General features: G+C 37.4%; 1 protein-coding gene across 1 annotated transcript in view; it reads right to left on the bottom strand.

The window, feature by feature from the left end:
• EPS15 (epidermal growth factor receptor pathway substrate 15) overlaps window positions 1–14,618 on the bottom strand; it is a 47,874-nt gene that overhangs the window by 20,402 nt on the left and 12,854 nt on the right. The window contains 8 exon segments of the mRNA XM_036387482.2: window positions 692–764; window positions 6,183–6,268; window positions 9,643–9,802; window positions 10,590–10,735; window positions 12,207–12,401; window positions 13,170–13,229; window positions 13,663–13,788; window positions 14,221–14,286. Coding sequence (XP_036243375.2) covers window positions 692–764; window positions 6,183–6,268; window positions 9,643–9,802; window positions 10,590–10,735; window positions 12,207–12,401; window positions 13,170–13,229; window positions 13,663–13,788; window positions 14,221–14,286 — 912 coding nt within the window.

A 14,618-nucleotide genomic window follows, 5' to 3' on the forward strand; every position in this document is an offset into this window, starting at 1 on the left:
ATATCACACTGAAGATTTTTTTTTTAAACAGCAACTGAGAATTTAACTGAAATATTGCTTTGCAATATTTAATTCAGAGCTTGGCTAGTCTGTCAGCACTCTAAACACTGATGCTGACTGCATAATTTTAACATCTGCAAAACACTTGTAAATTTAGATTTTCAGATATTCAAGAAATTCAATATCATCCTTTCAAATAAAAATCAACAGATTCTTTATAAAATTAACTTAAATTAGGCAAAATTAATTTGAGGCAACATTTCTCCCTAGCTGGTAATTACTGTGCCTCTTAAGAAGCAGCCCGATACACAAGCCCTTTTAATTCAGCCACTTAAGTTTATTAAACAATTTACACTGCTACAGTGTCCTCTTTAGTTTTAATTACACAGTAGATAATCTTGCTTAAAAAAAAAGAAAGAAAAATCTAGTCTTTTGTAATATTTTTCATTTAAAACCCCATGCATGCTATATATCCTATAGGAGCTAGCACATTTATATAAATATACACACCTACACAAACCCAAAATTATATTTAAAATACACTTCAAAGTACATTATTTTTCTTGGCTACCAATTTTTTTCTTTTTACTGGATAAGTGACGTGATCTAAAGACTGAGAAATCCCACTGTCATTAAAACAGCACATGGTGCAATATCAGATGTCTGAACCAAAATTTGGTGGTTTATTTACCTGGACCTCACTTGTCCTCTGCTTGATGGCATCTTCTTTCTCCTTCAGATCTTGCTCTACATTATTCTTTTCCCTGGAAGACCAGCAAACAATGCAAGAATACTTAAGAACATCAGCTACAGCAGGTACAGTTATCCAGCCCCCTAAGCCTGTATCTCTCTTTAAATACATAGTGAAACATGAAACAAAAAAGATGTGAGGGATTCCTGCTTTCCAAATTATTTACAAGACAGAAGCCCACAGAAGTGTTCTGCATAAACCCCCCTGTCTTTCCACCAACTGCACTCCAGTGATAAGAATGGCTCAAAAATGGAAGGGGGCGGGAGGCAGAAATCAATGAAATACTGTCTCCAGTGATCTCACTGTTGCTATGGAGCACTTGTCTAATGAAAACTGCTAGGAAAAGTGGGAGGGATTGCATCAGATTCCATCTATTAACCCCTGCAAACACAGCCATGCCCGTGCTCACAGCAGCCAGGGAACACTCCCACGGGCCAGCAGAGCCTGTGAATGCCCTTGGCCCGTCAGATTTGGGATCTGGCTCTTGGGAAGCTCAGGCAGGAGCAGGAAGGTTGGCTTGGCTTGCTGGAACCACAATCTGCTCAGACACTGCACACAGAGTGATTTGCTGTGTCATATCAAGGCTGCCTCTACAGACATTATTCAAGTTTAAGTGACTGCTGATGACAGGGGAATTATCATCAATAAATTCTCATCAGTCAGACACAACAATAGCTTTAAGAAAGGGAACCAACCCATACAACTGAGAAGTGGTACTGTTATTAAAAATGAGTGTTTCTCTCTAGACAGCATATGGAATCTTTTCTCCTTCCATATATGCAGGAAAACATTAAGCATTGCAGTTTTTACACAATCTTCTGTAGACATATACTTTCATAAGGACTCTGTTAATAAACCAGCACACACAGGGAAGTTAGAATTTGAACAATAAAACTAACATTTCTAAATAAAATACCATAGTGAAAAGCTATTAGATTGTATTACTGGTATAAACTGTCATTACAAAACTTCATATTTTAATAGCGGCAGATTGTTAATCAATCTAAAACTATTTATTTGTTTACTCTTATTTAATACAGAAGAAAGCATTTCTGTATTGAAGTAAAGCAGGTCTCCTCTAAGCTCTTTACTCAAGCTGAGAAAGTTTTAGTTTATTGCTAAACCACACACAGTGGAAAATAAAAAGAACCCAGATATTGGATCTTAAATGAACATTTGCTCTGACAAATAATTACTACAGATTATACTCTGCTATTGTTTTTCTCATTATCTGAGTAAAGAGGAACTTCCTGATTATGCCCAAAGGGGAAATTTAAATGGAAGGAAAAGGAAAGATGTGGAAAGAGGAACTTTGAGGATCAAGGCTATTTATTTTGTTAAGTGTAATCCTTCAAAATAAAGGATCACACCTTCATAAAATTCATAAAATAAATTTCATAAAATTCATAAAATTCCTCACTTTCCATTCATCAGAAACTGGAAATTCTAAAAAAACCTTTACCTTTTCAATCAAAGCTACAGCACACTCCTCTAGCTCAATAAGCATCTGTAGCATAGTTGTACTTAGATATTTAAAGCATTGCAACACAGGCTTGAAACAAGCTCTGTTGCTTTGGCTTCCATAACTTCCCATGAACAAAGGTCTCAATAAAGCACTTCTACAGATCTATGTACAAATCAGGCTGAAAAATACCTTCAAGCCCTCAAACACCCATTAAGCACAGCCAACATTCATATATATTTTTCCTGATTGATGATAAAAAAGAGTAGGAAAACAAGCACTTGTTATTTTTCCTGCTAGGGTGGGGAAAATGAGCAAGAAATAGAACTGCAAGCAGGCATGTTTGGTTAATATACAGCATTTCTACATTACTGTCACAGATGTGCCTGAGACTGTCAGAGATGCAGATCACTTCCTTTATATTTCAACACAAGCCAGGTACCTAAATCCTTGCAATCTGGACTAAGCAACAGGATACAACACCCACCCACTGGCACTTCCATGAGCCAAATCAGAGCACAAACAATGAATTGGAAAGAATCAAGTGAAAGAAGTATTGTCAGGCAGAACAAGAAAAGCTTAGGCAGCAGTCTCAGGCAAAGGAAAACAATCTGAGTGCATATAGTCTGCACATAACACATCCCATCCTCCCCCAGAAATGCCTCTTTGTTTCAAAGAAAAGACAACACAGAACTACTTAATTCATTAATTCTTCTGAATACCTTCATTTCTTTTACAAACTATCTGCTATGCCCCTTTAGGAATGTTCAGCAACTGAAAGAACCAAAAACAAGTAACAAAATTGATTTGTTGGATATGACAGATTTCCTTGATCATAAAGTCCCATACTACATCCAAAAAGCAACTCCAAAAGAACTGTGGTCTTGCCAACAAAGGACACTTGTAAGCAATTCAAGCCAATTTTTGAAAGCAATACCATTTCCCTATGCATTTTAATAGCAGTCAGGTTGGGAGAACCTCATATCAAATAAATTAAAAGCAATGATGAATATCAAATAAATTAAAAGCAATGACAAATTGATGGTTTCTCCCATCCAGATGCTTCATGATTTACCAAAACCCTAAATTTAATACTAATTTGTGAATGGAGTCATTTATAAATAGGAGCCAGCACATTGCAAATATCTGTCATAGCTGAGAACTGCAAAGTCCCTGTGTCAGCAGAGGTGCTCAAGCCAAACATTCAACCCATGCCAGGCTGAATCACCTTAGATACAAAAATAAAAAAATCATAGTTCTTTCCCATAATAAGATGATGACTACTCACAGAGCTGGTAGTATTATCTACACTCATAGTTGCCCAATATTTCTTATTTTCACATACATCAGTTGTTTTGGGAATTCCTAATGTAGTAATACTTCAGTTTGGCAATACTGAAAAAAATGCCAAGGGTTCTTCTAACATTTGTTGCTCACAACCTCTTCTGCTGCAACAGCTCATTCCAAACCAGAGGCTGAGAAGAAATGATCTATCCTACATTAAAGTCCTTTGCTAAGGTGATCTCTGAAATTTGAAACAAAGGTTTGATGCAAGTGTATGGCAGGGAGAGATTGTCCTGTTTTTCTGGAAGATGTTTTGCTCTTCCATTGCTATTGAGAAACCAACTCACCAGCTTTATGGTCCTTTTAATCTGATTTGTACTTCAAGATAATTTTTAAATGTTGCTATCCAGCATATGTGAAGGATGACATCTCTGGTGAGATATCCCAAGTTAAGCTCAGCCACTCCTCTGCTTAGAGAGGAATGGAGTGTCAGGAAAGCTTGAAGAAATTCTGTGAATTTGTGGGCCATCACTAACTTTGAAAGCAAGAAAGCAAAGCTGGGTTTGTTGGGGAAGAAAAAGGTTTTGTGGCATGAAAAAGAATGGTCCGGCCTCCCACCATGTTGATCAAGAAAAGCTTCAAATAGTTTTCTAAAAATACAGGGCAACTGCAACTGCAACAGAATTTAGAGACAGCAGTGCTAACAGGCTCAAAATGATGCAGGTTCCACAATGTCCAGAGGCAGATCATCCCCCCACCAGAGGGGTATTATCCTCCCTAACAAGTGTTCTGCATTTTATTCTTCATCTGATCCTCAACCCCCACCTTCCTGACACTATATTTATCAAATTAAGATTAACAAAGCTATTGGCCACCAGACCCCTTTCCCACACAAACTGCTGAGCCACAAAGACATCACCTCTGTATTCTTTGCTTAGTCTCTCCAAAAGCTCTTCCCACACTGTCATTGTGGGGCCATTCTTTTGGCCATTTCCTCTCCTGTCATTCTTTTGGCTGTCATTCTTTTGGCCATTTCCTCTCCTGTCCTTTTTTTTTTTTGTGTGTGGTTTTGTTTTTGAAGTGCACTTCAAAAATAGATTCAAATTCTATTACTGGGTCTCAAAAATGCAGCTCTTGGACACTTCTCAATGGAATCAGAGATTAGATTTCTTATATATTGAGTCCAACAGCTGAACAATCCATCTTGCTTAATAATGAACAAAAATAACTTCAGTTTAAATTCCATTTTTATATGACAACTATCAAGTCTGAAAGTGTACTTGACCAGTTGTAATAGAAATGTGGATTCACCAAAGATTGAAGCACACTGTTAATCCCATTCTGTTCTGAACCTCTAAATCATATCAAAGTAAATTTCCCCTTTCTAAAAACAAATACACACTAAGAGTTGCCTCTATCCTATCTTCAACAATCTAGTATCATTAATTGAAAATAATTGTCAATGTATATTTGCCCCTCAAGAAATAGTGACTTTTTCAGGAAGTAGTGACTTTTTCAGGTTCCTTCATAGCTCACAGTAAGAAAAGAAAACCAGACACAAACACAGCCTGACTTGCATGTTAGGCTGCAAGCCCACCTACTGAAAACCAACTTCATCTAAAAATTCATGCCAGCCAACAATTTATTTCCTTCTAAAATACCAACAGTAAATATACACAGTTGCAAATCCTATTTCAGGTTAATAAATATGAGTGTCCAAAAATGGAATTAATATAACCTGAAGAACAGTGGAGGCAGAGCAGAGAGAAGCAAGGAGGCAGTGGGAGTAATAAGAGAGAATAAGCAAGTGAAATGAAAAAATATTTATGCATTTAGGAAACAGACTGTGCTCTGACAAACTGCCAAGTTAAATCATTCCCACAAGTGACATGAATTAGAGAGGCAGATTTCATCATGACAAAGCAGCCACACTTAAAAAATAGGAAAATTTACTGTTCTTAATAGAATTTTCAGTGGATTTATGATAGTAACAAGAAAAACACTGAAGAAAAATACTTGCTGCCTCAAGAGCATTACTATAGAAAATATATGAATTTGATTTTCTTAGTCACTTGAAGTCATCTTAATTACCTTAGAAATAATTAATGGAATCCAAGAGTCTGCAGACATCAAAACAATTTTTCTCAGTCCAGCAGTTTATTTTATTACACAAGAGCAGCATCCCCATCTTTACCCCCATCAAAACCCAAGCAGAGGTCCATGCACAGTCATCTTCCCACTCCCTATCCTGCACACTCACTGATCTTTTCCATCTCACTTCCTTCCTGCCACCAAAAACAAGTCCTTGGAATGCCCTCTACAAATAAAAGGTAACTAACACCGGTTATATATGGTTCCAGCATCCTAAAGATTTGCTCCACTCACATCTGCCAATAAAGATGAACATGGAGAACATTCCCATGTCAGGCTGGTGAGACACACAGCTCTCTGAAACACAACCTGAGGGCACAAGGGACAGGCCCTTCCCAGTCCTGCTGCCACAAAGTGCACTCATGTGAGTGAACAGAGAGCAGCAGTGTCACACAGTACTACAGGCATGCTGACCCTTTACTCAGCAGAGCACTACCACCTGCTTTTCTCTTCTGCACTGAATTGTTCTTTAAAAAAAACAGTAAATAGCACAACTGAATCCAAGGCAACTCTGGCTATTCCTCCCTTACATACCTCTGCAGGTCCACAATTTCATTGTTTAATGTATCAAGTTCTTTAATTGCAGAAAAATCTGCTACAGAATTCGGTCCTTGAGTACTCTGAAAGATAAAAAATAAACACTGTTAGTCTGGAGCTTATGCTATTCAACTACTACATTCAATTTACTTTTTGTGGCAACATGAGCTGTCCTTTTGTAACAACTGCTGGTAGCATTGTATTTCAAACCTTCAATCTTAGGAACCCCAAAAGAGTACAGATGCTGGATGAGCAGAACACAACATACAGCCAAAGCATGGAGACAGCTCAATTCAAAGAGAGTTTGCTTCCACAAAAGCACAGGACTAGCTAATCATACAAAAAACCATAGAATCTTGTTCTAAAATAAGTCTTATGTTACAGCTAATATTTAGGTGGTTTCCTAGCATTCATTTGAGAGAGGTTTGCTTACTACTTTTATATTTCTTCACCTTGGTGATCCTCATGTTGCAGAGTAGACACTGACTTGCAAGGATTTAAGGGAGACTGAGCTTGTTTGACAGGAACTTCCAGAGTACTCAATGAAACTTTGATAATACAAAGTCACAAGGTAACTTACACCCATCAGTTCCTATTTGCTTAATGTCTTTGTAAGACAATGACTGTAATACAAATTATTTGTTTCAAAAGAAGTACACATAAATGGATAGAGAACAAATGCTGAAGACAGAAATGCTGTAATTATTCTTCTGTGCCTTGTCACAACATGAACATGCTTACAAAGCAACAGCCAGTGTAGCTACCTCCTATAAATACATCCATTCCTTCAAGTCTTGAATAAAGTCATTCAGGACAAACACAGCACTCTGAGGACAAGTACATACATATCATTTTAAAAGGCAAGTGATAACCCCCAAAATAACACAAAAGTTTTTAAATGCTTAAGTTTCTCTACAGATAAAGCAAGATATTATTAACTATGTGCTTGCTCAAACTGATACTCTGGGGAAGAAAAAAACCAAGAGCTATGAACCACTAAACTGGGAGCACACTGGCTGAGAATATTATTCAGCAGAGCTACAGAATACTCATGCATATTTTACTAGCACAAATGGTATGAACCGGGAATTAAAAAAAACAAAAACAAAAAACAAAAAACAAACCAAAAAAACCAACCAAAGAACCAACTATACAGCTATTCTTAAACTGGTTAGTGTACAGCTTCCCAAATGGGCAAACTAGCAGTGATGCTCAATCCTGCTCTACAGGAATTACACAGGAGTTTTGCAGAGTTGATCATGGCATTCCAATGGGGATTTTTACTTCTCCTATGACAAGGATAGAAGGAATACATGGAAATATTAGCTGCAACAAAATTTTTTTCCAGGCCTCCTTCTTTCACCAGTTAAAGAAATTCTGCACACTAATGCCAGCATCAAACTTGAGGAAAGTGTAGTTCAATCTTATTTTCAATTGTTCAGGAAAACTGGTGGGGGGCAGGAACATAAAAGCCAACATTTTTTAGCTTCAATACACATGTTAACAAGGACAAGTTAGAACCATAGGCTGCCATTACTACATTGCAACATACATGCAAAACAGCACCTCCAGTTTTTAAATCGAAGTCGTAGTAAAAGGAAATTCCCATCAAAATTCTTTGAGAGGACCTTACAAAAAAGTTTAATTTTTATGGCTTGTGATGCAAATGGTGACTACAAACAGTTCTGGGACAGGAAACACAGCAACAGGTTTTAAACCACAATGAAATACCATTTTACTTACTGAAATTTCTGCTATCACCTTTGTATGGGTCAACTCAGAAGATGAAGCCTAACATGGTGTTTTGGGTTTTTTTTTACCATGTACACCACATCAAGAAAACCAGCAAAAAGCCTATCTCCTACTACTTACTCAAGCCTTTGAGTTCAAATCTTGAACAATAATCTTCGACAAAAAAGTTATTTCATATCAAAAAGACAACACAACAACTCCTTTGAAAAAGCCAAAATGAGCTTTTTGAAGGTTCAGCTCAATTTAGTAAAAAACCCTCTTGTTCAGGATTTACAGAGCTAATTGAAAGCTAACTTACCTTCTTACACAATATTCTCACTCATCATTTAAGTTAGGAATGAAATAAAAATCACATTGATGTCTTTGAGAGTTTTACAAAATCAATTTACATCCACAGAACAGCAGCAACCAACATCTAATGCTTTCTAATCACTCAATTTTCTGTGCTATCTTCAGTAAAGCCATGGGCATTAATCCTAAGGATAAATGCCAAATGCCACATTGGGCTACTACTCTGTCACCACTTCCCCTGCAATTTCACCAAAAAGACACAGAGTTTTCTGTTTTCACTTTAAGCAACCCACAGGAGCAGCCCCAGAGGTCTGGGCTCAAGGGAGAACCCCAGGGTTACTCTGGATGAACAACACTGGAAATCAGCAGAACTTGAGCAGAACTTGACACCTGAGAGAAGTGCTGAGCTCATTCATGACTGTGTGAGAGTCTTAGAAGGATGCTCATTATTAAACCAACAGACATAAAAAATATTAGAAAAGCAAAGTTTCTCTAACCTTGAGAAAGCAGAGTTAACAAACTGACAGAATAATAAGGATGAAAAGCAGAGTGGTGCAGAATGGAAAAAACAGTCCAAACTAGAAAAGAGACATAGAAAGGAAAGCAAACATACAAAAAAGATTAGTAGAGTTGCAAATAAAGCAATTACTTTTTAAAAACAGAATGTAAAAACAAATTAGGTACCAGTTACAGAAACTCAAAAAAATAGTGCTAAATTTTGAGTTTCATTTTTCCAGGTGTGAATTTTTCATTCTGTTTAAGAAAGTTGTAGAATTAGGTCAATGTATTGCACAACCAAGAAAAGATAACTCACATCAGACTTCATGATGTGTAAAACACGTAAGAATTTGTGATGACCTCTACCATTCTGATAGCTACAAGTTGAACTGCTGAGGTACAGCTAACTGCTGGATTAAGATAGATGGCAACCGACAGGCTATGGAGATATCTAAACTATTTGTGAGGTATAAAGTGGGGGACCATTTACTTTTAAAATTTTAAATAACTCCAAACTTTTAGTTCACATTGTTCCCAAACTTATTAAAAAAGATTGATGTAAAAAAGGTAACTGAGCACATTAGGAGAAAAGCACAAGTGAACTTGTGCATGTCACTTCAGATGAAAACTCAAATTTCTTTAAAATGGCAGCAGAAGGATTATTCTTTCAAAAGAGAAAATAATGCTTTCCCAACATAAGATCTCTCTGCTTGGTTGGCAGCTGTAATACATGGCAGCTTCATTTTGAAATATGGATGGAAATTTATTGTCAATTCTTTGCACTTAAGATTTATTTACTTCCTGATATTGTGATAAATTTAAGGTATGCCAGCACTTGAGGTTGCTTCTTGCGTAGCCTTTGAAATTGACATTATTTGTTTGGGATGTACACCAAAAATGCCAAACCCATCCTTACCTTTTGTAAACTGACACCCCTGTCTGAAGGTGGAATCATCTCTGGAGTCAGAGCCTGAGGAGGATCAATGCCCTTTGTTAACTTCTGATTAATTAAATGGAAAGCCAAAGCAAACTGTTCCTTTGAAAGCTTCCCGCAGTCCTTGGTGTCACAGAGAGCCCTGCACAGAGATGCACATGCAATTTTAAAAAATCCTCATTTCTCCAAGTACAGCCCTATTTAGTGTAGTTGCTGTCATTTACAAATGTGAAAATTGCTAGGGTGTATCTCCTCTTCTAAAGCAAAACTAGAGGCGTAGGAAACATCACTCAAATACACACAGCCACTTTCACTTTGCATGTTGGGGCCCACAGCTGTGCTCTGGTGAAAAGCACAATCAGGCCTGTAGGACACTAGCAACACCTTCAGAACCAACACAAGTTTATTTATATTTTCCTAATTTAGCAGTTGTGTTAACCATAACTTGGGGGAAAGAAAAGTTGCTCCTATCAGTATGCCTGCAACAGCTCATAGCACAGAAAGAATTAAAAAGCATTGAGTGCAATAAAAGCATTTCTGTAATGAATAATGCCAAATAAACACATAGCTGTAAGGAAAGACAGGTTGTAGAATAAGGTGGGACATAAATCTTGCATGCTAAAAATTTTATGGAAACAATTCCCTTTCCTAGCGCATGAGTAGGATCAGTGATCAGATACCTGTGATGATGTGATGTCTTAAATACACAGGGATAGCTGAAGTGCAGCATTTGTAACAATCTGTGTTCAGGCATAAACCTGATTTCCACCCATTTCTGTCCCAGAGCAGAAGCAAGTTCTCACTGGTTATACAGTGATAGATAAAAGCCATGCTATTATATACAGAAATGTCACTTTCAGAAATGCCAGCATAGCAAGAAGTGAGAACTATGCCATCATCTACACAGCTGTCACAGGAAAAAAACCTACCAGATATGTGCAAGGAGAGCAGAAGGCAGTCCTGTTTTCAGGAACAGTTCTCTGGCTTCCACACCTGACACAAATCCATCCATGTCCTTGTCAGTTTTCACAAAGATCTCATCGTACTTAATTTTGTCTGCAGGCGACACAACCCACTGAAGGGGGGTGAGGATGGAAGGGAAAAAACCAAAACCACAACACTAAGATACAGGCAAGTTCTGTTTCCAGTTCAGATTTACATAATTCAAGGGCTACAGCATAGATTTTTAAAAAGTGACACAGGTGCCTAGTTCATGAACCAGTTTTATCCTCCTAAACAGACATGCAGAGATCCTCAAGCAACTGCAAAAGTAGAAGCTTTTCCCTCAGGAAAGCAGCCAGGCTGCTTGGTGCTGCTCTGCCCCCCAACCAAGGCATTCCTTGGAGGCTGGATCTCCTCCCTCACCCCTGTGCTCAGTCACAGTCCTGCTGACTGTCTGGCTCTATCAATTTTATTCCCCTTTACACAGCTGGAAAGTTTTAGCTGGAGGGACAGGAGAGCTGCTCAAGCCCAGGTTGTTAATAGCTGGGCACATTCTAAACTGAAGGATTCACATCTGAACAAGGTAAAGATGGGAATTAGAGCCACTTCTGTTACTTGAGCAATCTTTCACAACATTCAGCTAATATAAAGATGTCTGGGGTTTTTTGAGTGAGAACAGCTTCAAGTGCATGTATGGATGCTAATTAATTTCAGTGCACACAGACAATTAACAGATGACTCCCAAATGGTGCTGTACACAAACTCACCCAGAATGGCACTGCTTTGCAACACATACAGCAAGACTTACCCTCAAGGCAAGGAAATTTCCAGGTTAAAACCTTGGCACCTCCAAAATTTAGATGCCAGTTTCTTACTGATTACTCAAATAAGGGCACCCAAATGTCCAAGCTGCATTAAGTAGCACAGTTCTTATCTTAAATCAATGTTTTTTTCTTATTTTGAATATAACAAGTTATCTATAAGCTACTTGGCAAGACATTTCCCAATTTTTGGACTCTAAAATGATGAGAAGTAAATAAGATGTCTGGGGAGGGTAAGAGGCATCAAGTTGCCTAATAATCACATTCAGAACAAAAATCAAATCTCCTGTGTCTAGGTGGATGTGCTGCACCTTTTGTTTTCTTTTCCCATTGCTTGCATTTATCTATTCCATTTTAATTCATGTCTTCTCCAAACTGCACACATGCACACACATACATGACTGTGTACATGCCACAAACTGTTTTAAGAATGTGTCCACATTCCAATCAGTCCTCATCCAGAAAACTTGTGCTCTGCAGATGTGTACCTGGACCACTATTTTTTTTTTTTTTAGCTTGAAATAATTTGTTCTAAAAATATCTTCAAAATCTGTATTAAACAATATTTTTTATCCATTTGTTTATATCTGAAGACATTTAGGAAAAGTAAAACAGGGTAAACTTTACACCTCTCCATCTGGTCTTCCCATCAGCCTCCTAAAACGAACCAACAGGGCAAGAAGCAAACTAAAAACCTGTATCAAGTCTCTTCACACAGGCAGTCTCTGAAGCACAGAGCTAAGAGCAGAAACCTTCGAATCCCCAGTAACTTCAGAACTGTACCTGTGTTAATGGTGTTTTGGCAGCTAAAATGCCCACAGGTGGCAAGGACTGATGAGATTCTTTGGTTGAAGATGGTATTAATGGCATTGCTCCTGGAACACTGAGAGGTTTTCTCTTGGATGGTGGCACCAAAGCTGCAGGCAAGGACATTGGCACTGGTTCTTTCTCCAAAGCACAGTATACCAAAAACATGGCCTGAACAAGAAAAAAAATGTGTGTGGAAGTAAATATATTAGAAATATATATACATATATATAGAGAAAGAGACTAAAGAATTCATTAAAAAATAACTTTGTAGCATTTTTTCATTATGTTTCCCCTTCACAAGCCCCTCAATTGATGCAGCTCATTGCCTTCTAAATTGTGTTTTTCATTACCACTTTCTTTTGAGGATCAGTGCTGAGCAAGTGAAGTTCAGTATCTTTTAGAACATTAAATAATCTTCCAAGCTTGTGCCAGTACTTGTGGAATTTTATTGGAGAGAAGACTTCAAACACTTTAGTTTATCGCCATTTTCCCAGAAATTGCTCCACTTAGCATTTAATTCTTTTGTTGTGTCCATCTCTAATTTAACACTTCTTACTATTATTTCATCAGTCCTGGCTTTAATAGTGTTAAAATTCTAACTTACTACAAACTTTCCTCAAGGATGCCTTGAGGCATTCAAGCTCTATAAATACTGAAGGTTAAGGTAAAACTCAGTGCAAACACTCAAGTGTCTCATGGGACAGCAGATCTCAGGTGTGAGTTTTTAATGGCTCATCTAACCCACAAAGAAAGTTACTGCTGTGTACTGAGACACATTCAACAAACTGACAGAAACATTAAACAGCACTAAAACTTGATTAAGGACTCTGAATAAAGATAATAGATGAACCACACAGTCAGAAATTAATACACAGTGCATCTCTTTTAAACCCTGCCATCAGGCTTTCAAAATCCCAAGAGGCAGAAGATACTTACAACTGCAAACTCATCTCGATCCAACATTCCATCACGGTCAATATCACTCAATTCCCACACCTACCAATAAAAAGCAGAATATAGGCATCTTTGACTAAACTGCAGCAGTTTCCTACTTAAATCCTCATTAAAAACAAACATGAGAACAGCCTCCCCCCCACCATAGCTCCAGTTCTATTAACAGCATTAGTTTGCAGTGAGCAATGTAAATTCACATAAACCACACAAAAGCAGAGAGATTCTTAAGTTGGAGACAGGCACCCAGCCTGAGCCAAGTGTTAAAGAGTACACATAACTGATAAACTGCAGCTGGAGGTGATCTATCCAAATAGCAAAAGAAATTTTATTTTTCTGTTCAAAAGTTCACACTCCATAAAATCTAATATAAAAGTTAGGTTCATTACTACAACTCTTCAATTTGAAAAACAGGTATTGCTGAGTGCAGCACAGGTATTAGTTGTGAACTGACAATTAGGAAGAAAGATCTTCTTACTCGTCCTAAGATATCCACTGGCAGTTTTGAGTTGAGGAGCACAGGTTTCACCTTATCCCCTGACAACAGTCCATTCACTGGATTTAGGCTGTCAAAAATAGAATCATACTTGACCTTGTCTTCCAGCTGCAGGGGCAGAAGAAAAATATTACTTATACAAACAGTCACATTCATAGCATAAGAAGCAGAAGTTCTTTCAAAAGTGTTAACTTTTTTTAATACGGACACATTGCAGTTCCTGATGCTTATAAGAAAACATCAAAAAGATACTATTTTTAAGTCAAAGACTCATCAAAACCCTGTGAGATTTCCTCTTCAATTATTTTCATGACTTCATGTAACAATCTTTTTTTTTTCTTTATTTTAAATTTCTAAACATGAAAAGATTTCCCAAGAGTCAAGTGTTCTCATTAAATTAGGTCTATTAGCCCAATTACGAATTTGATAGGAATGGTAACTATCATACTTTAGAAATGCAGCATTAGATTTTTCTAAGAAAGACAGGTTTTCCTGCAAACCAGATTAACAGTTCTAGGTAATAGCTAATATTTAGTTTACCTTTACAGCCCATGGTAGATCACTTGATGCTGTTCCACTGAGTAGCAAAGGACTACCAGTATCAGTCTAAGGAAAAACAAGACAAAAAGCCAGCAGACACATTAAAAGAGATGTGATTCTGACTTTGCAAAACCACCCCCTTATTTGAGAAGCTGCTTCTCAAAGCCAGAACTGCATTTTAGTCATTCATACCAAAATTTAGAGCAAGAAATTTTAAATGTTTATTCCATTAAGGACAACACTAATAGAACAAATACCATATATCTTCAAATTATACACAATTTTATATTCAAATCCCCACTAGAACATGTAGCAGCTTATTCCATACTGCTTGATTCTTTTCCCTGTTGTAGGGCCCCATTGCCCTACAACATCACCCTCTGAAGTGTTTGGCATTT

The sequence above is a fragment of the Molothrus ater genome, chromosome 9 (genome assembly GCF_012460135.2).
Source record: "Molothrus ater isolate BHLD 08-10-18 breed brown headed cowbird chromosome 9, BPBGC_Mater_1.1, whole genome shotgun sequence".
NCBI lineage: Eukaryota > Metazoa > Chordata > Aves > Passeriformes > Icteridae > Molothrus > Molothrus ater.